This window comes from Geotrypetes seraphini, chromosome 4 (genome assembly GCF_902459505.1).
Source record: "Geotrypetes seraphini chromosome 4, aGeoSer1.1, whole genome shotgun sequence".
NCBI lineage: Eukaryota > Metazoa > Chordata > Amphibia > Gymnophiona > Dermophiidae > Geotrypetes > Geotrypetes seraphini.
The window spans coordinates 188,211,360-188,233,556 of NC_047087.1; the positions used below are offsets into that span (position 1 = coordinate 188,211,360).

Here is a 22,197-nt window from a genome sequence, read left to right on the forward strand (position 1 = left end):
AGTAATTTACTCATAAGCCTTGCGTGCGGGACCTTGTCAAACGCTTTCTGGAAGTCCAAATAAATTATGTCCACTGGATCTCCAGTATCGATTTGTTTATTCACCTTGTCAAAAAATTGAAGTAAATTTGTTAGCAGATATTTGCCAGCTACTGGAGCAGCGGTGAACCTTTCACACAAGCATATTATTTCTGCTGACAGGGAGAGATATGATTGTTCAGAAACTTAAATTCATAAGCACAGTGTTTCTCTTAAAAATATAACTTTTGGGGTCTCATAGGGGTCTTCACCTTTATTCTTATGAAGGTCTTACTCCTGATTCTTCCTTAATGGAGAAGCTTTTCTCCAACGAAATGTTGATTTGAAAGACAACCCTTCGCTATGAAAAGTTCATGGCAGAAAATGAAGGTTCATTCCTAACTATTTTGTTGGACCAACATAGATCAGTATAAAAAATAAATTGGAGTCATCTGGTTAGTTAATTTTTATTTTTTTAATAAGATTTCAAAATAATATTCCAAGCATAACATCTTGTACAGAAAGTGTGATCAAGACATAAAATATAATTAGTATTAATCAAAACCCCGAAAGAAACTATTTAACCTTAACACACTCAAGTCCTCAATAAAATGGATCCAAGATTAAGGAAAAGAGTAATTAAATTAAGAACATAATCAATAAGTATACTAGTAATCTGCTGCTGGAATATAGAGCTAATTTTCTAATCGGATGCAGTTGTTGATGTTGTTCCCACATTCTCAAGATGATTTAAGGAGAGAAAACTTATTAAATGTGTTGGATCCACAAAAACATATTTCATTGAATGATATCTAACAACACACTTTCAAGGGTATCTAAGAAAAAATATACCCCCTAACTGAGTAACCCCAGGCTTTAACATTAAAAATTATCTTCTTCTTTTCTGTGTCTCCCTCGAGACATCAGGGAATATTTGAATATGGCACCCCAAGAAGTCTTTAAATCTGTTCTTGAAAAAAAAGTTGAAGGATCCAATCCTTGTCTGGAGCCAAAGCTACAGTCAATAAGAGAGTGGCTGGAATAGCCACTTCTCTATCAGATTGTTCCAATAAAGTGGAAACGTCCAAAGGACCTTCCTGTGAGTTACCATCATCTTTTTTATTTTGTGGATCTTGAGATTTAATTGGCAAATAATAAGCCCGTGTAAGGGGAGGCAGTGAATTTTCCAGGATGTTTAAAATATCCCCAAAATAATGTTTTACCATAGCTTGAGGAGAAATTGAGGAAATCCTAGGAAAATTGATTAATCGTAAGTTATTAATTCGACTATTATTCTCAAGGGCTTCCAATTTTCTCACAACGACTATGAACCTCACTGATTAGGGTTCAATTACAGTGTGGCATATGAGCCATCAGTTCTACTTGTATGTAGCTTGTATTATTGTTTTTCTTCAAAATAAATAAAGACTAAAATACAGCATATATTTTGTTTTTTACTTATTTAATAAGGTGTCTCTAGCATGCCCTGGCGGAACCCGTTTTGCCCATAAGGGCTTTTTCAAGGGTTCTTAAGGAGCTCTTTTCTCAGCATCCTCACAATTTTGGGGCTAGGACTATTCTGCAGAATTGTGAGGACACTGAGAAAAGAGCTCCTCAAAGAACCCTTGAAAAAGCCCTTATGGGCGAAACAGGTCCCGTCGGGGCATGTTAGAGACACTGCATTAAATGATAAGTAAAAAACGAAACATGCTGTTTTTTAGTCTTTATTTATTTTGAAGAAAGACAATAATACAAGCTACATACAAGTAGAACTGATGGTTCATATGCCACACTGTAATTGAACCCTAATCAGTGAGGTTCATAGTCGTTGTGGGAGTTTCCAAATTGCCTCACTTTTCATCTTCATTACTCTTAGTTATCCAATTTTCTACTCATCATTAAATTATCTCTTACAAGTAAATCTTGATTATGTTTAACAGTTATCAATTCTTTATCAGTCTTTTGAATATCAGATTTTATTAAAGTCATATCTTGGCTCAGAGAATTAATTTCTTCTTTACGATTTTCCATTTCTTTATTCAAATGTTCAATTTGGGGATTAAAATAATTCCTAATTTTACTAATTGGAAACCATAGGAGGGACCTACCTAGACACTACCAGGTCTACCCACTGCACTCATACAAAGACCCACTCATTCACTTAACATACAAAAAACAAGAAAAAAAAAGAAAGGGGGAAAAAAAGTGTAGAAAAAGCCTCAGTTCATCTTCATATTGCAAAAAACTCCACTTATAAACAACCATTAAGCAAGCTCCAAAATGTATCAGTTCACTCAGCAGTGAGAATAAAAAGCCCAAGAGCTAGTCTCGATGGGCGAACTTAACGCGGGGCTGGGTGGCCCGCTGGATCGCCCATCGGACTAGTTAGGCCGAAGGAGGGGTAGGGGTAGTGTGCCCAAAGGGGGGCGGTCCCTCGGAAGGAATCGCATTGGCTGTCGCGGCCGAAAGGAATGGTGGGGGAGGGAGGGGTTAAAAAGCAAGGCTCGCGGAGGACCCGAACAGTTTGAGTCCTCCGAAGCAGCTTTGAAGCAGTTACCGGCCGGGTTCGAGTGTGCGGGCGGGGCCTACCTGCTTTCTTGCCTCGTGTCGGGCCACCGTAGGAGCCTGCCGGCCGGATCCGCGTTCGCAAAAAATAAAAAAACGTTTGCTTAAAATTGTTTTCCTTCTCTCTCTGCCACGTGTCCGGCGAGCATGGCGCATTCCCAGGCCGACGCCGCAGACCCGGCGGAGATTTCCTTCGTGGCAGGCGACTCCGTAGCCCCGGCTACGTGGGCCCGGTACAAACGAGGCTTTACACTGGTGTCCAGATTTATGCAGTCACGGGGATGGACTCCTGGTCCTGTGTCGGAGATCCTGGTAGCAGATTTCCTAGCCTCGTCTCAGCTGCGGGGCTGTTCCCGGAGCGCGGCGGCGGGGCAGCTAGCGGCTTCGCGTTCTTTTGCAGGGCCCTCGGTTGGACTTGTCCTTCGTCGGGGTTTTTGCCGCGCAGGATGTTGGCGGCCTGGGGGAGGGTAGCCCCGCAGGTGCCCGACTCCCAGCTGCCGATTACGCATGCCTTGCTGGTCACGCTTGTGAATGCCTTGCCACAGGTGACGAACTCCAGTTACGAGACGTGTTTGTTTCGGGCAGCTTTCTCTTTATCCTTTTTTGGAGCGCTGCGAGTGGGCGAGCTGCTCGTCCATCCGTCAGACGTGCGGGGTCTGCGAGGCCTGCTGGGCAGGCAGGTGTGCATAGTCGGGAACACGATGCGAGTTATCATTGCCCGTTCGAAGACGGACCAGCTGGGCAGGGGGCGCACGTTAATCTTGAACCGAGTGGAGGGTTGTACGTCTTGCCCCGTCCAATCTCTGGTGGCCTATATGGCGGTCCGTCCTCCTTCCGCTGTAGCGTTGTTGGTGCACGAGAATGGCACCATGCTCACGCGGTATCAATTACTGGCGGTGTTGCGTCTAGCACTGGGACGGTGCGGTGAGGACCCGGCTCGTTATGGCACTCATTCCTTCCGTATTGGGGCGGCCACAAGTGCCTTTGCGGCGGGGGTTCCCGAGGCGGTCATTCGGCGATTGGGTAGGTGGTCGTCAGATGCATATCGCGGGTATATTCGACCGCCGCGTCCCGCTAGTAGGGATTCTCAGACGGGAGGGAGGATCTAGCGGGGTCATTAAGGGATGGGGTGGTAGACGGGATGGGGGGGTTTCTTGGAGGGAGAGTGTTTTGGCGGAGGGGGGACACTGCTTAGCTCCCTTCTTTCTAACTCCCTGGCTACGGTGATCTAACTGCGGGGTTTGCCTTGCAGGTGCGGTGCAGCGGGTCCTGTCGGTTTGGATTATCGGGCACTCCTACGTCCATTGGGCAGGGGAGCGTGCCATAGTCCGGCCCGGAGGTCAACACTTGGGCCTCGGGCATCGCGGAGTGTTCGTATCATGGTGGGGACAGAGGGGCATGCGCTGGCACCAGCTGCTACATCTACTGAACGACATGCGCCGGCGCTCTCGGCGTCCGGACCTACTGATCCTACATATGGGGGGCAACGATGTCGACGCCCTTAGTGGAAAGCACCTGATCGACACAGTCATTGGGGATTTGGGGGTGGCTCAGGGTTGGTTCCCGGAGGCGCGGCTGGTTTGGTCGGATATCATTCCTCGGCCGAGCCGGGTGGCGTCTCGGCGGTGGACTAGAGGACTAGCTAAAGTTAATCGACAAGTGGGTCGATGGGTCGAGGCGCGGGGGGGGGATTCAGATAAGACACGATTGGGTGGATGTGTCTTGCTCGGGGCTGTTCTACAGGGATCGGGTGCACTTGTCAGAGATAGGCAGTGATTTGCTGTTAGACGACTTCGCCTCCTGTTGTGAGCGAGTGTTGGGCTCCTAGCCGCAGCTCTGTTCCTGTTAAATTTTGTTTTGGGGGGGGGCCTGTAACTCGTTACAGGCCTGTGGCGGTATCCCGAGCTACTGGCTAATGGGCTCATCAAGGGATGAGCGGTGGGCCGGCTGGGAGCTGTGCCTGGTGGGTCGGATGACCCTGGATAATGGGGCATGTGTGGGACATGCCACCCCTCGGACCCTTGCTTAGACGGCGGGGTCGGGGGCCAATTACATCTAATGGTAGCTCGGGATCAAGGTCACAATGGTGATACCATTGTTATGGGTTATTGTTAATGTGTTATTTATGGCTGTTAATTTATATATTGATTTATGTTAAATGTTATCTGAATATGTTAATATTCAATAAACAGGGCTGCGGCCAGGTATTACCAACAAAGTGTATTGTCTCATTGAGATAGGTGAAAGGTATGTTGGGAAGGGGGTAATGTGTTATATAGAGGCGGGTCACTCCAGGTCCCGCTGTTAACACAATAGTAGCCCTCGTAGGAACCACCTCAAAAAAACTCTAGCACACCAAATTACAAAACTTCAAAAAATGTGAGTAAAGCAAGCAGCACATATATGAGTCTCAAACACAGTCAATGGTAAGCAGGAAAAAACAAACCAACACTTAGTTGCAGACGGTGTCCAGGCTGTCTTCCATGCTGCGGTGCCAGGCAGGCTTGCACTTTTTGGATGCATGAAAGACAGCCTGGACACTGCAGCTAAGTGTTGGTTTGTTTTTTCCTGCTTACCATTGACTGTGTTTGAGACTCATATATGTGCTGCTTGCTTTACTCACATTTTTTTTGAAGTTTTGTAATTTGGCGTGCTAGAGTTTTTTTGAGGTGGTTCCTACGAGGGCTACTATAGTGTTTCTCACTGCTGAGTGAACTGATACATCTTGGACCTTGCTTAATGGTTGTTTATAAGGCGTTTTTTGCCATATGAAGATGAACTGAGGCTTTATCTCCACTTTTTTTCCTTTTTTAATTTCTTTTTTTCTTGTTTTTTGTGTGTTAAGTGAATGAGTGGGTCTTTGTATGAGTGCAGTGGATAGACCTGGTAGTGTCTAGGTAGGGCCCTCCTATGGTTTCCAATAGGGCACAATTTATTAGTAAAATTAAGAGTTTTGTATGTCCTTCCTGAGATTTTTTTGATTAAAAGAATTCCCCAAATTAGCCACCAAATCCCAAAGGGCTTCAAGGGTGACTTGTGGGGGTTTAACAGGAAAAAAAGGAAACTACAGGTGTGCTTAGACATTGTTCTTTCAACTGCTTTACTTCCTTAGAGCCTTGATCCTCCATAGCTCCAAATATCCCAGCCGTGGGTTCATTCAGGAGGAATAACTCACTCCCAGATATTTCAGCCGGCAAGCCCTTCAAAACACTGGCCTCTCGAGACGAGAGCTTTTCCTCTTTGGGTGTACTCTTATCTCTTGGTGAGCTGGCTCCCAACAGCAATGGCTGTAGAGGTGGCGTCCTGAAGTCAGGGCTCATAGTAACATCCAGCCCAGGGGTATTCATCGCGGCACTACTCTCTGCCGGTATACCTTACGGGCGGCGTCTGAAAAAATCATCAACGGTAGCAAGGGTAACCTCTAAGCACCGGGAGGCACCACCAACGCTTTTTCCTCTTCTCTTCGGCACCCCGAAAGAAAGACAAGAGAGGCAATCACAGGCGTCCACACAGCAGTCGGACAGAAGCAGCCATCTTGGATCAGTTAATTTTAATCAAAATTCTCACCCCTTATATCTGCTTGGAAACTAACATTTCAAAATTCAAAACACTGTTGAAAATGTTTCTGTATGTAAAGGCATTTTAACCTCACACCTCTGATACATGTCTTTGCTCTTCCCCTTTTTCCTAACTGGCACCTGGAAGAGGGCAGGACAAATAATTTTTTGTTTGATTTGTTAGTTCTATTTTTATTCTGATTTTGTTCTAAACCTATATCTTGTGTGTTCATGTGTATGATTGCCTTATCTTTCCTTTATTTTTAATGGAGTTCCTTTCTTATTCAAATGATTGTAAGCCGCATTGATCCGTATGTAGGAAAATAGCGGTATATCAAGAATAAAATAAACAATAAAAGCTGGAGTCAGAAGAGGCTGATTTTCCCTACTTTCTTCTGCTGGTGCCCCTAGTGCTAGCTTCGTATACTTCATTAAAATCACATTTTACCAATTTTAGATGGCAATCTTAGACTTTTTTTCAAATATTCCTAAAATGTTATTTTAAGATCTTATAAAGCTGACTGCTGGTAGAATACAGTAGCTGTGGACCTAGCAGCAAATATAGAAGGCATCATGCTTTAATCTGTCACATATCTCTCAGGATGGTAATATTTCGTTTTCTTAAGTGGTCTCTGTTCTTTCATTCCTTCAGTCACTAGCTTAAGGACAGCAAGTGTGTTTCCAGTCTATAAAAGTGTTTCTTTTTAAGAAACCCTGAGAGCCCAGTACCATGCTTCCTTATTTCCATGAAAAATTCTCTGGAGGAAGATTTTACCAGAAAAAAATAGTAGCTCAGTGAGAATTTTTAAAAATTATTATTGTTAAGTCTTAATAGACCTTCTTCTGCAGAATGCTGATGTGAGCCCTTCCTAAACAGCCCAGTACTCCTACACTGCTGCCTCACATCTCCTCTGATGACTTCCTGTTGGAAAAGGCAGGATGCACAGCACTGGCGATTAGGCTTCGTGCCACAGTAAGCTAGGTAAGCACAGTGCATCTTAAATGTGAGCGTCCGTCTGCCACACTTATGTACCGTGTTCTGGCACTGGAACAGCTCATTTTGTTTTCATCTTTCAGCTCCAACAGACTTCTGTGGCTTCTATAATTCAAATGTAGAGATACATCATGATTATTATATACACCTGTGCTGCTACTCAAATCCCCTGATATATCCATTGCCCTCTTTCTGCCTTGTCAGCTGCTGTTAATATTTGTGTTCCTGTGATGAGGCAATCTAAAAATATCAGTTTGTTACTCTTCATTGATATAGCAGCAATGTCAACTTACTGTGAGATTTTATGGTTCCTGGTTGGAACTACAAAAAACAAAAAAAGAGAGACAGGGAGAGATACTATGCTCTGTAGGGAGACAGAGCAATAACCAGAGAGTTGCTGGATGCTGTGATGTGCTCATTAGCATTACTGTGTGTGCCATTTCCTTCCCTGAACAGTTTTACGTAGCTAATTTATCATGTTCTTTCTGACAAGAACAGAGTTCTCCCCGAGTCCATAAAAGCAGAAAGAGTATCATAAATTACTTTATTTTTTTGTATCTGACTGGTTTGTGTTGGCTGTGATGTCACAAACATTACACAACGCAGAAACTAATCCAATCTCAGCCAAGGCAAAGTAATTTATGGTAACAGGGCTCAAAGTAATTTAAGAGGGAATGATTTAAACATTTCAGAAGCAAGTAATTGTCAGAAAAATATTTAAGGATAAAGGCGGTTAAAATCTGGGGGTAGTACACTACCAAAGAGTTATCCACATCCTCATCACCTCTCACTTAGATTACTGTAACTTGCTTCACCTCAGTTTTCCGCTCAACCATCTCTCTCCCTTTCAGTCCATTCAAAATTCTGCTGCATGACTCATACTCCACAAGAGCCACTATACTCACATTACACCTCTCACTTCATTGGCTTCCCATCCATTTCCAATTATACGTAGTTCAAACTCCTCTTACATACCTACAAGTGCATTCACTCTGCAGCTCCTTAGTATCTCTCCTCACATCTCCCCCTACTCTCTCCTTGTGAACCTTGTTCATCAGGTAAGTCCCTACTATCCGTACCCTTCTCCTCCACTGCTAACTCCAGACTAGAGAGTTGCGCGGGGACAGAAATCCCACCCGTCCCCACCAGAATCCCCTCCGTCCCCACGAGGAATCCCCGCCCATCCCCACCTAAAAAGTGCATCATAGAAAATCATGCTAGGGCTTATTTTTGGGGTAGGTATTATTTTTGGGGAAACACAATATTTGGTATTAAAAAGAGTCTCAACAGTAACTTATCAAAATTCTGGTTATTTCTAAATCTGAAAAGATTTCTGTGAATAATTGTTACTATATACTAGTGGTCTCCAACGCATGGCCCCAGAGTCACATGCAGGCCCCAAAGACCATTATCGTGGTTCTCAAAATATATAGCAACTGCAAACAATATCCTAAGTGTGTTACTCAGATATCTCATTTATGGAATTTGCTACTGTTGACAATCCAAAATAAAGTGAGTTTTTAAATTATATCCTTGAAGTACAGCAAGCGTCCCGTTGGACTGGAGGACAGCTAACGTCATTCCACTCCACAAAAAAGGCTCAAAGATGGAGACAGCAAACTACAGTCCAGTGAGTCTAACATCTATAGTGAGCAAACTTATGGAAACTCTGATCAAACAACAATTGGATAAGATCCTGGATGAGGAAAATCTACGGGACCCCCGTCAACATGGATTTACTAAGGGGAGATCATGTCAATCCAACCTGATCAGCTTCTTTGACTGGGTGACGGGGAAGCTGGATGTTGGGGAGTCCCTGGACATCGTGTACCTGGACTTTAGCAAAGCATTCGATAGCGTACCACACCGCAGGTTGCTGAACAAGATGAGTTCTATAGGATTAGGTGACACATTGACGAAATGGGTTAGGAACTGGCTTGGTGGTAGGCTTCAAAGGGTAGTGGTGAACGGCACCCCCTCAGAAATGACGGAGGTGATCAGTGGAGTGCCACAGGGTTCGGTCTTGGGACCGACCCTATTCAACATCTTTATAAGAGACTTGGCAGAAGGGCTTCGAGGTAAAATAGCATTATTCGCCGATGACGCCAAACTAAGTAATGTAGTGGGAAAATGCACAACGGACGAAGATTCAATGCCCGACAACATGATGCACGACCTACTCCTACTGGAGCGCTGGTCTAGGACCTGGCAACTCAGCTTCAATGCCAAAAAATGCAAAGTCATGCACCTAGGCAACCATAATCCATACAAGACTTATACTCTTAATGGTGAGATCCTAACAAGAACGGTAGCAGAACGGGACTTGGGGTGATCGTCAGTGAGGACATGAAGGCTGCCAGTCAGGTAGAGCAGGCCTCATCCAAGGCAAGACAGATCCTAGGTTGCATACGCAGGGGTTTCGTCAGCCGTAAGCCGGAAGTCATTATGCCATTGTATAGATCCATGGTGAGGCCCCACCTGGAATACTGTGTGCAATTCTGGAGACCACATTATCGCAAAGATGTGCTGAGATTGGAGTCGGTTCAGAGAATGGCCACCCGGATGGTCTCGGGACTCAAAGATCTCCCGTACGAAGAAAGATTAGACAAACTGCAGCTATACTCGCTTGAGGAGCGCAGAGTGAGGGGGGACATGATCGAGACGTTCAAGTATCTCACGGGCCGCATCGAAGTGGAAGAAGATATCTTCTTTTTCAAGGGACCCACGGCAACAAGAGGGCATCCGTGGAAAATCAGAGGCGGGAAACTACGAGGTGACACCAGGAAATTCTTTTTCACTGAAAGGGTGGTTGATCGCTGGAATAGTCTTCCACTGCAGGTGATTGAGGCCAGCAGCGTGCCTGATTTTAAGGCCAAATGGGATCGACACGTGGGCTCTATTCACTAGGCAAAGGTAGGGGAGGGTCATTAGGGTGGGCAGACTAGATGGGCCTTGGCCCTTATCTGCCATCTATTTCTATGTTTCTAAGTGTTTTAGAATCAATACTAGTATTAATATTTAATGTTTAATATCCAGTCTGATCAAGCAAAATTAGTGGCATATGTAAGCTTGAAATCTTTTGGTGGCCCATGGTAGGACTGAATCTATGGAGCATGTGAGCCCCTGGCCCAGGGCACCAGTGATAAAAGGCACCAAAATCCCAGTCCAGCAGGCAGGGAGGGAGAGGTGTTGGATTGGGATTCAGGATTTTGATGCCCTTTATTAGCAGTTGTAAGAGACTAGGACAAACTCTAGCACAGGCAAAGGAGCCTGTCATTTATCCCTCACAATTATCTCAAACACAAAACCAGTACCAAAGAACTCGCCACAAACTGTGCACAGAAACAGATCTCTTTTCTCACCCTTTATTCTGGGTAGATTATATAGTATGTTCTCATACACATTGATAAGAAGAAATGTTACACAAGAAATAAGAATAAACAGGAGCATTATAATCCAAATTCTTACAAAAGGGAACTGCACAGCATGGGGAGGGAGGAGAAATAAAATAGAAGGGGGATCTACTGGATCACTGGGGGGAGGGGGGTTGGTGTGCTGCTGATGCAAAAGTTGGTTTAGGGTGCCATAGTCCCTTGAGCTAGCCCTGGCCTTTAGAGCTTTCTTGTATTCACGCTATGGCCCTTTACATGAAAAAGGTTGCAGGTCACTGTTATATGCCATTGACTCAAAAGACGGGGGATTAAATCATTTAGAACCTTTGGGAAAGATTTAATATAATTGGCTTCCTGGAGGACTCACAGGATGCCATCAACACAAGATCCTACTCTTAATCTACTGAAAGTGATAATCCTTTGGTATTAGAAGCTCATTTTAAGAAGAAAAATGTGTTTTGTGTCCAGAGGGTACTAGTATTCCCAGCTGGATCACATGCCATCCAAACAGAAAGCTTTTTCTACAATTGAAGCTATGGATTTTAGAGATAGGGGCTTTCTTCTTGTTAAGTTTTCCTTGTAAACATATCCTTGGTATCAGGGTGGCATGTATACTCTTTCTATCTATCTAGAAAAATCTATTTTAGATAAAACTAGGAGAATAGATGGGGGTTTAGGTGTTGTGGAATTGTTGCAGGTAAGCTTAGATTAATTTTGTGTTTTTCTTTTATATTTCTGTAATGTGGTGGTTTTCTTTATTTTTCTTCTTTTATTTGAAGTGTAAATGTTTATATGCAAATATAAACCTATCAGTTTTCATGTTTACTGTAGGCTCAGTGTTTGAGAGTTGCCTCCTTTAAGGACAATGGGCCTGTTGAACATTGCCATTCTTTTAATGCTGCTAGGAATGCACCAGACATTCTGCAAGAATGCCCCATGTGGAGGTCTTGCCCTGGGAAAGTTACAGGGTGTGTTAGTGTAACACCCCTTTTTGAGGCGGCCCTGGCCCAACCTGGCTGCAGGCCCCTGAAGGCAGTCGCTGTTGGTCCCTTACTGGGTTAGCGCTTGGTTTCTCCACCTAGAGAAAGGAAGTGTTAGCAGGTAGGTTCATCCTCTTTTCCCCCAGGAAAACTCAAAAACGTCTGTGAACAAGGTTGGCTAATAAATTATGGATACTATTTATACTATGGGGCTTATAATCAAACCTTAAATATGTCTAAAAATCCGCCCAAGTTAGCACTTGGATGACCTAAAAGACAGGTCATCCAAGTGCCAACAAACCAAATTTCTGGACGCATTGAGAGACTTTTTAGGCCTCTGAATGCTGCTGTGCGCCCAGAACTGAAAGGGGCGTATCTGGAGGAGTGATTAGGATGGTATTTGGGTAGGATGTGGGCCGACCTAGACTTAGTCGTCCTGCAGGGATAATTGAATGTTTTACTTCCTGGATGAAACTTATACATTGTAAGTTAGACGATGTGAAAAATGTATTAGTGCCAAAAAGGTATCCAAAGTAACCAGATAACCACTGCAGAGACAAAGTAAAGACCATCACATTCCCCCCTGTAATCACTGACCTCCTTACACCCCTACAAAGATCAGAATAAAAATGTACATACCTGTCTCCAGAACATCAGCACCTGGTATAGGAAAGCCTAGTAGAGCAGCATACAGGTGTCTTAAGTAGCCGGGGGCGGGGGGGGGGTGGGGGGGACTAGTGAACCACAGAGAGGAGGACCCAGGCCCATAAGCCACTCTAACCACTACATTTATGGTGGAAATTGTGAGGCCACAAAAACCCTACTCTACTGCCATATAGGTGCCACCTGCAGTCATAAGGGCTATTGGGGTTGTAGACTAGTGGGTTTTGGCAGGGCTTATCATAATCTATAAGGGAGTTCTGGTGAGATGTTTATCTGGCACACTTGTGAAGGTGCCCTACTTCTCTGCTGCCATGTCTGGGTGGTCAGTCCATCACAATGCTGACCCTTCCCATGTCCAAATGGTCTTGTTCTGAATGTTTGGGACTTGGATTAAATTTTGGTCGAAAATGTGGTATAAAGATAGACGTACTGGCGATCAAGACGATCAACCGCCTGGACGTCCAGATAGATGATTTTTGAAAATATATTTTGGACATATGGAAGGGCATAATCAAAAACAATGTCTAAGTCCCCTATTGGCCTAAGTCCCTAGGGCGCACAAAGTAGGCAGCAGGGAAATGTCCAGACTGCCACTACGTGTATGTTTAGAACACATTCCTGACCAAAAATCACCTAAGTCCTAAACGCCCAAAACAAGACCTTTTAGGCGAAGGAGGGGCCAGTCCTTCGCCTAAAAGCACTATTCTCTAACTGGTGTCTCATAAACAACACCGTTTAGAGAATCCTAGAACTGTCCCCCCCCCCTCCAGCAACAATGGCAGCAGTAGGGATGCCCAGTCCCTGCTGCCCGAAGCCACCTCAACCTCCCCCCCCACCCCCCCCCCCCCGAATGTTCCCCGGCAGGAGAGGAAGGGAGAGAGTATCTCATGCAAAATTGTCATTAATAAGACAATAACTATTTTTTCTGCGGCACTCCAAGTACCTACAAATCCAAAATGTGGCCCTCCAAAGGGTTTCAGTTTGAGACTACTGCTCTAGGTCATATCTGGAGGAACTTTAATGACTTGATGCCTCAATTGCTGAATCTAAATCTGAGGTAAAAACTTTTATCTGTTAAAGTGAAAGCATTAGCAAATATAGTGGATGCAAGACATTAAAGTTTTACAAGACTTTAAAGCAACAACTGTTAAGGAGCAACTTGAAAATTACAGTATAATAAGAGATTAAATCTCCATATTGTGAATTTTCCTAAACAGATTTGATTGAAACACTTAAATGTAAATCTATACCTCCCTGGAAATGCTACTAGATCTTCAGAAGATAAATCAGGAGGGCAATTAAAGGAAGCCAGAATTGATTTAAATAATTTATCAACAATATTAGAGGAATCAATATCAGAAGTCGCTGAAAGAGCTACTTTTGTTAGTATCATTTGTTTTTTAATAAGACCTGAATCATGTGATGAAACTCTATTTTTGTAATGTGCAGACATTGTTTCAAGGCCAAAAATCTAGATTTATTTGGATGTTATGAAGTTAACTCAAGAGAGGCAAAAAGTGGTTCTCACTACAAGGCAAGAGACTAAAATACTGGAGCACCTTTTTTGCTATCCCTGTAAATGTTCAGTTAAATTTGGTGAGACAAAAGTATGGGTTTGTTTATTTTTTAGTCATGACCACTTCAGGACCTTTCTATATATGAAATGGTCTTCTAGTTGGATATAATAAGAATGGCTATGATTGATTCATGTTAGGTCTTTGCCTTGATTTCTTGTTAAATTTCCTATCCAGGTCTCCTTGTCTTTTTATTCCAGTCTTCTCACTTAAACAAAGATTAGGGGTTGCCCCACCTAGCTGTTTTCTAAAACTACCACTAGGCTTAATAGTATATTGTAATTCTTATGCACTCGACAAATAATCAAATGCAAAAAACTTTTTTCGGTGGCTGGCCACTAGCCAAAGAACAAATTGCTTCTGTTCTTCATCTTTTGTCAAAGTATTGTGTTTTTCACTGAGGCTTATCTCTCATTCTGCTGCAACATTAACAACAGTCAGTTTGGATGCCCAATTCCAAAGTTCCTTGAAACCTGGATTGTCAGTCCACTCTGTGGGATGTTTCTTCAGGAATATTTGTTCTTTTGTCGATCCTCCTTCAATCAAGAGATCAAAAAATGACTGTGTTCTTTGTGTTACAAGACTTTCAAAGGTCACAGGTTCTGTTTCATCTGTATGCATGATACGTCATGGAATGTCTGGCAACTGTGAACGCTGCAAGTTTCGCACCACGCTTAGCTGCGTTTCTGGTGCGATTCTATCATCAAAAAAGGCAAGTGCTGCTAGGTACTCGGACAGAAACCATAGATGTCTGGAAATGGCTGGGAGTGCCTTGTTTGCAATAGTTTTATTCATGTTGTTTCTTCAACTTCCTAATTTAAGAGTCTATGTGTTGTATCCAGTGCAAAACTAGTAATCTGGGTTGGATTTGAGAGTGCTTTTGATTCCTAACTCCTCTCACCTTGGGTTCTGCATCCCCAACCCTATATGTCATGGCTGTCTATCCAAGTTAGATTGTAAGCTCTTCTGAGCAAGGACCGTCTATTAATGTGAAAATGTACAGTGCTGCATATGTCTTTCAGTGCTATATAAGTGATAAGTAGTAGTAGTTGGGGGGGAGGGGACATGACCTTTATTGCCTGGAAGCCCTGATCCCTGTCAGTCTTCCCCTGGTTAGAAGCAACCTTTTCTAAGGAAAAACATGGTTATCTTTGTGGTCTACTATAGTACCTTTAGGAAATGGAGAGTGGTTTGAAGGTGGTCGTGAACATTTTGAAATATTTTCAGTGATGTATTTGATAGTATTATTTCTAAAGATATTTCTCTGCAGCCTGACAAATCAGTAAGCTTATAGTGCATGCCTACCCTGAGATATAAGAGGCTCCAAGCCTTGAGAACCTACAGCACCATTGGCAGAAACTTTCAGTGCCATCTCAAAAACATTGTAGGCTATATCATATGAGTATGTGTTCCATATTCTTTACTATTGTTCAGTATGTAAACAAATATTCCTAAGTCTTTGGAGGAAATGCAAGTACTTAGCCATGAAAATAAGGTAAAGTGGGAGATCCAAGATGGCCAAACTCACCTGACGTGTGGCTGGTCTTCTCTTGATTTTCTTCTGTGTGGTGTGACCCTGGGGCTCCAGGAAACCCTTCTTCAATGCTGAAGTGGTAGGAAAGGAGTGCCGGCGGCACCTTGCTGCACCCCGAGCCCATGGCTTTGGGTTCGCTGGAAAACATTTTGAGAAGGCTGCAAACTGAGATGATGTCAGAGAGAGGCCTGCTGGAGACATGGAGCGGAAGCATGGCAGATTTCCCTGGGCTGGATACCACACTGAACCCTGACTGTAGAGCTCTCCCCCTCAGCCGCAGAATGCCAGTTTCCCACAGTGTGGCCAGGGTATACCGATGTTGGTGGCAGTTCCTGACCCGGAGGTTCGTGTGGAAAAATCAGCAGGCCTGAATTTTCCTCAATTGCAGGATGGATCATCAAAGGATTCTGCGAGTATACAAATTTCTGAGCGGGAGTTGGATTCCAGCGGAGGTAATCGAGAGGAAATACAAACTGGTGAGCAGACTAAAATTTACAATTGCAAAAGTTTTCCTTGATTAAACCTCCTGAAGTTACTCTTGATTTTTTATGGGACTTAGTTGCTAGTCTGGGGAAATCTTTATGTCAAAGAAATTTTTTTATATGCAAATATATGAGTTCAGACTACCCAGGCAGTGAAAAACCCTTTCAACCACTGGAGAAAAAAGGAGCCTCAGGTTAAAGGGCTTCCTGGGTACCCCCCAAAACTCCAATATGGTGCAAATTGTGAGAATTTGTGGGAGCCAGTCAACAAGCCACTCAGCGCCGAGCAAGAGTGCCAAAAGAAAGCCATTCCTGCAGATGAAGAGCCTGACAGGGGTTGGGATGGAAGGGGCTGGGGCAGAAGAAAACTGATACCGTGGGTGAAGAGCCTGACAGGAGAGGGAGGGAAGAGGGCTGGGTGCAGAGCCTGATAGGGAGAGGCTGGGTGCAGGGGGTAGGAAGTTGGGAAGGCAGGGAGGATAGATGCTCAGAGGGTTGGGAAGATAGATACTGCACATACTAGGAGAGGGTTGGGAAGGACAATGTAGGGGCTGGGGGGGTAGGAAAAGAGAGGGGGGCTAGGCGCATTGCCTGACAGAGGGGGAGGGAAGGGGGCTGGGTGCAGAGCCTGTCGGGGGAGGGAGGGAAGGGGGCTGAGTTCAGAGCCTGACAGGGAGAGGCTGGGTACAGGGAATAGGGAGTTGAAAGTTGGGAAGACAGGGACAGATGCTCAGGGGGTTGGGAAGACAGATACTGCACATACTGGGAGAGGGTTGGGAAGGACAAATGCAGGGGCTCGGGGGGGGGGGTAGGAAAGGAGGAAAAGAGAGATGCACAGGTGGAGTAGTGGGAAGGAAGAGAAAGAAATGCTGCCAGTGGGGGAGGGAAAAGGAATTGAGAATTGTTGGACATAGGTGTGTAAAAAGATCCAATAAGGAAGCAGAATTAGTTAGTAGGTTCTTGCATAGGTGTTTGGCATGAAAGGGAAAGAGAGATGATGTATATGGGGAAAGGAATAAAGAGGGAGAATTGTTGAACATGATAGTGGTGGAGAGGAGGGAGGGAGAAATGTTACACTGGGAGGGAGGAGAGATGACCCAAAAAAAGGGAGCGATGTCAGACCACTGGAATGGGAAGGAGAGAGAGAGAGAGATGCCAGACCACAGAATAGAAGGGAAGGAGGGGAGAGAGAGATGCCAGACTGCAGAAAGGAGAGGAGAGAAATATGCCAGACCATGGGAGAGGAGAGAGATTCCAGGCTATGGGAAGGAGAGGAGAAAGATGCCAGACCATATGAGGGGGGAAGGGGGAAGACAGAGATGTCTGACCATGGGAGAGGGATGAGATGTTGCAAAGGGATGGAGGGGAAGGGGAGACAGAGAGAGGAGATGGTCCACAGCAATGGGTGCGGCAGGTAAGAGATAAGAAGAAATGTTTTTTATGGATAGATTGGAGTAGGGGAGAAGAAAGAGGGAGGAGATGGTACACATGAATAAATGGAAAGGGAAGGCATGGAAAAGTAGATTTTGAGAAGAAAGCAGAAAAATGGAAGAAAGTTGAATGTTAAAAGTTAATGCTAAAGATGGATTTATGGTAGAGAGTGAAGGAGAGAAAAACAGCAAATGGATAAGGTGGCCCTGGATACACAGTTAAGAGCACAGACAGAAGGAAGTGCAGCCAGAGAGTGGGAAAGATAGTTTGAAAACCAAAATCACCAGACACCAAAGGTAGGGGAAATGATTTTATTTTCAATTTAGTGATTGAATTGTGCCAATTTTGGGAATTTACATCTGCTGTCTATATTTTGCACTATTAAGGAAGAAATGCATTTGTTTCTATTTTGCTGGGGTTGTACTGCATGCAGTGTCTTGAATCTTAGAGTTTCGTATATCTATATATAATATTAGTACTTTTAGTTTGTGGTCCCATATTTGCATAGGAATGAATGTTGAGAAACATAGTGTGCTTTGTGTAGTTTAATTTTGTGGTTAACCATTATTTATTGTTAATAAGATTATATTGTGTGTATATTGAAAAATGAATGGAAAAAATGGTATTACAATTAGTACTATTATGGGGGTCGTGTCTGGGTCAGATATTGGTCAGGGTTTGGGGGTGGAGCTTGGGGGTCCCCCCAAACAAAAAAGCATTTTTGCTTTTGAAACCAGGAGTTACTGTTATTGGAGAAGCTTTTTATTTGAGATATCCATGCAAATGTATAGTGAGATATCAATCTTTGAAAAATGTGTTCTTTGAACCTCCTCACCTTACTGCTTTTCTGTCCATGAAACGCCTTGAAGGAGTATGAAATTTAGAGCTCTTAGAATATAGATATTCCCTGGGAACCAGGCGTCAGATGATATAATTTGCCTTTTTCTTTTCTAGATAATCTAGTAATACCTTAATAATTCTGTTCTATGTAATTTTGGATCTAAACTGGTGGACTTGAGGATAATTAGTCTATTATATTTCTTTATATAGTTTTATTCCTTGGATATGAATTGGACTATATCAATCTTTTCTGTACAAGTTTTTGTACAAGATGAATGAAACTTGATAAATAAAAAAAAAATCAAAATTAAGGTAAAGTGTTATATGGGCACTGAGCATAATGTGGAAGAATTTCTCCTGTAAAGGTCCACAGTCTATGAATCACATCTGGGAATACTGAGAATAAAGCCCTGGACATTTTGACTCTCTTTGCTGGTTTCCAAGTTTACCTCACTGTTCTAAGTGTGAGTTTTACAATATTTATGCTGTTACTATAATATCAGTTTACTACCTCAAGCTATACTTGGTAAACATCGCCTTGGTCAGCTCTCCTTATGAAGGTAGTAAATAAGGTAAAAATAAATAGATCTGGCATACTCATCCACCCACCTTCTGGGGAGTTGACCCCTAGGCTTGGCATTGGACTTGCACAGGAACTCCTGTGTAAGCTCTTAAAATCCTTTTAGATTTTCCTGAGCTCTGAAAGCTAAGACTTTGTTGGTTCTTTTGAATAATGCCACCTGTTTCTGTGCCTGATTTATTCTGCTGTCTAAAGAGAGCCCCCATTAAGAGTAAGCAACTTTGCTAAATATTCAGAAGGAAAGAAAGAAAACAGAAGTTTTTTTATTTTATTCTTCCATGTTACTACTGTTTTGCTTCCATCTTGCTCATAGTTCAGACTTCAGAGTTTTGCTCTTCTGACTCTAAATTCTATGTCTCTTTCAGAAGTTTGAGAATTTCGTCTTTGGTGAACTGGAGTTGAAGACAGTCCACATCTCACAGAGGTTCTCTACAGACAGTTCTGGTTACTACACCTCATCTGGTCACATGACTTTAACTTGACGCATGCACTGTTCTGTATCCTCCACTTCGTTACAATCCTTGCCATCTGCTCCTTGCTGCTTAAAACAGCACATGGGAAGGAGGCTTATGACTAAAGGAATACACTCTTCACACTCTGCCTTATACTCAAAGTTCAGTATTTACTGCTTATAAGTCTGAAGTTAGGATCTTGAAAATACTCTACCTTATCAGCACAATGCATTATTCCACCTTACCTACTCATTAGATACTACAGTGCTTTTCTTGTAATGGAAAGTGGAGAATACAGAGCTCCACAGATTTTGCAGAAATGTATTTTCAGGGATTCTCCTGCCTTTTCCCTTCCCGCACAATTTAATTTTCAGATATCACTTGGATTTTTAAATTATTTCTATTCTTGTAACATCTAAGAGCCTGCAGAAATCATCTTGTAACAATGGTATAGTTGAAAGAAGACAGTTCAACTAATTCTACTTCTAAGGTCTTTACTTTTTTCGAGAGTCCAATTGCTATTAGTAGGGGTACAGTCTATGTTCCTTTATAGAGTATGAGGGATTGCTGAAAAGTTCTCAGCCCAACCAACAAATTTGGGGCAGTCTCCATCGAGGGTTATACGCATAGTCCAGCCATTTTCAACTTTTTTCGTTCTATATTTTTTCGAAAAAAGTACGAAAAGAACGAAAAAAGTAGATAGTCACTGGACTAAGTGTGTGGCCCTTAATGGAGACTGCCCCAACTTTGTTGGATGGCCTGAGAACTTTTCAGTGGCCTCTCATACAAGTGTGTAAGTGCTTGCACTTAAATCAGCCATAGAGTTAGTGCGGGAGCCCAAGTACAGCATCACACCTATGTCCCACCAATGCCCCTCCCCTGTTTACTCCCCCTTGCAAAAACCACTAAGTAAATTAAGCAGGTCTTTACTGAATAGTGTTTAAGCAGAATATTACCATTCATCCATATGCACATGTAAATATGAGTGCCAATTTATAGAATTGTCCTTTTACTCTCTTCTGTTAATGTCCAGATTAATTTTAAAAGAATGGTAGGGAAAGGCTGAATTGAATTTGTTATATATTTTCTTTTGATTCAATAAATAGTTATATTGTTAATTGACATAGGCCGTAGGCTGGAATAAAGACCAAGAAACACTCATGTGTATTACTTTGGGGAAAACCTGAGCATGATTTCCAAGATCTTGAGGTGCATAGGAGGTAAATATTCTCAACCTCACTAGTGCAGGAGTCTCTGCTATCACCCAGTGCCACTGACTGACTGACTTAATTTTTAAAATTTATATCCTGCCTAAAATCTAAGCAACTTACAATAAAATGACATACAACGCTTGTTGCATTCAAGAGGGAACTTTGGCCACATACTTCAACCTAAAAGACTATTGTGATTACTGGACTAGAAGGGGCAGGAAGGGAAATGGGATTAAAAATAAACATCTATCTAGTCAAAAGTCTATACTTGCTTTTGAAACATTTTGTAAAAGTAATTTTAAAAGATTATATTTTTCTGAGCCAACATTGTCCTGCTCCTCTGGATATCCAGCTCAGTTAGCGTTAGCGTCAGCCTCTGTTGGACTCTGTGCCATGAACCTTTCTCATTGTTTATATCCCTTTCCCATCTCAGCCCAGCTGATGTAGCAACAGTCTTTGGCCAGGGTTCACAAGCTGTATTTCTCTCAGCAACTTGACTGATATTGACTCTGGAAGTTGCCATAGAGCAGTAGCTATGACCCCACATTCCCAGTTGGTCCAGGAGACCAAATTCAGTTCTACATGAAAGCATATGGAGCTTGCTCATGAGCCATGGGGCTAGCCCTCAGTGGCCCATGTTTGCTAAATCTCAGATCTTCCCTCTGTATTAAAAGGCAGTGAACCCTCGGTACAGGCCATCAGCAGAGATACAAGAAGGAGTGCCCACCTGGAGTCAGTGTTACCTCACTGCTAATAAACATATATTAAAAAAAAAAGGCAGTGAAGGAGGTCTGCACAGGTTTTAAATGGGTTGAGAGCACAAATAATGGAAAGATTTATTTATTAAAAAAAAATATATCCTGCTTTAGATAGCAATTCTAGGTGGGTTACACTTGAAGCATACACAGTTCTAACATTATCAACAAATTACACTTAAAATATTTATAACATTATTAAAAACCACATAGCATACTAACCATATGAAACAGCAATTTCAACAGCTTTCATAAACCTCTGTAAAGTGTCCCTCCGATCACCACCTAAGCTAAAAACAAAAATAACTTGAACTTTGCTACAATAGTGTTATGTATGTTATGTCAATTTCATCAAGTATCAAAAGCCTCTACAAAAATATGCTTTTAGCTGTTTCCTAAACTGAACAGTAGAAGTAATTTGTCTAACTTCTGCTGCTGCCATAGCTATTCTCTCAAAGGTTACAAGAAAATTTTCAATATCTTCAACGTTTTATTTTGTATGTTAACATGTAACTCACCCTGGATAAGGGTGAGCGATAAATAAACAGTCATTTTGCACAATTTTATAGGCTTCAGTGCCTGAGCTCCTAACAGACCACTGGTTGTTGCATCAGTAGCGCTAGTGAAGTTTATCTCTTGGGTGAGGTTCTGTAGCAAATTGGTAAGTTCCAAATGTCGCTCCTATGCACAGTGATCTGTGCGCCATTTGTGCACTCATTTGTGTTTTCTTGTGGGCTTGTCTCTTCTGCTCCTCCCACCATGAAGAAAATTGGGCTGGATCCATCCTGAAAAGAAAAAGGAAACACATCAAGTGCAGTTCTCTTGGTAGAAAGGTTTCTTCCTCTTCCAGCCCCCACTCAAGGCTTACAATAATCTATCTCCTCTAGTATGCCTGGGTACCATTACCTGAGACACTGATGAGTCTGTGCCTTGAGTAAATATGTTAACTGGCTCTGCACAGCAAAGGCAGGAATCCAGACACCTTTGTCCCTTCTGGTTCCTCTGGCTGGCATGCCCCTCCTACACCGCTTTGGTAGGTTTGTAGATATGGGACCCCTATCCTGGAAATCTGCTTGCAGTGGACATGCCTCCAACAAGGTGCAAACCAAAGTCCAGCTCAACAAATTCCAAAGAAGGAAAAAAAAATACTTTTTTTTTTTTTTCCAAAAT

General features: G+C 43.0%; 1 protein-coding gene across 6 annotated transcripts in view; it reads left to right on the forward strand.

Annotated features, from left to right (window-relative positions):
* The window catches only part of ASCC1 (activating signal cointegrator 1 complex subunit 1), a 155,807-nt gene extending 134,219 nt beyond the window's left edge, over positions 1-21,588 (forward strand). For all 6 annotated transcript variants that reach the window (XM_033942359.1, XM_033942360.1, XM_033942356.1 and 3 more), the window contains one exon: positions 18,975-21,588. In XM_033942359.1, the coding sequence (XP_033798250.1) occupies positions 18,975-19,091 (117 nt within the window). In that variant the 3' untranslated portion in view covers positions 19,092-21,588. The remainder of the gene's footprint in view (positions 1-18,974) is intronic.
* The last annotated feature ends 609 nt before the right edge of the window (positions 21,589-22,197 follow it).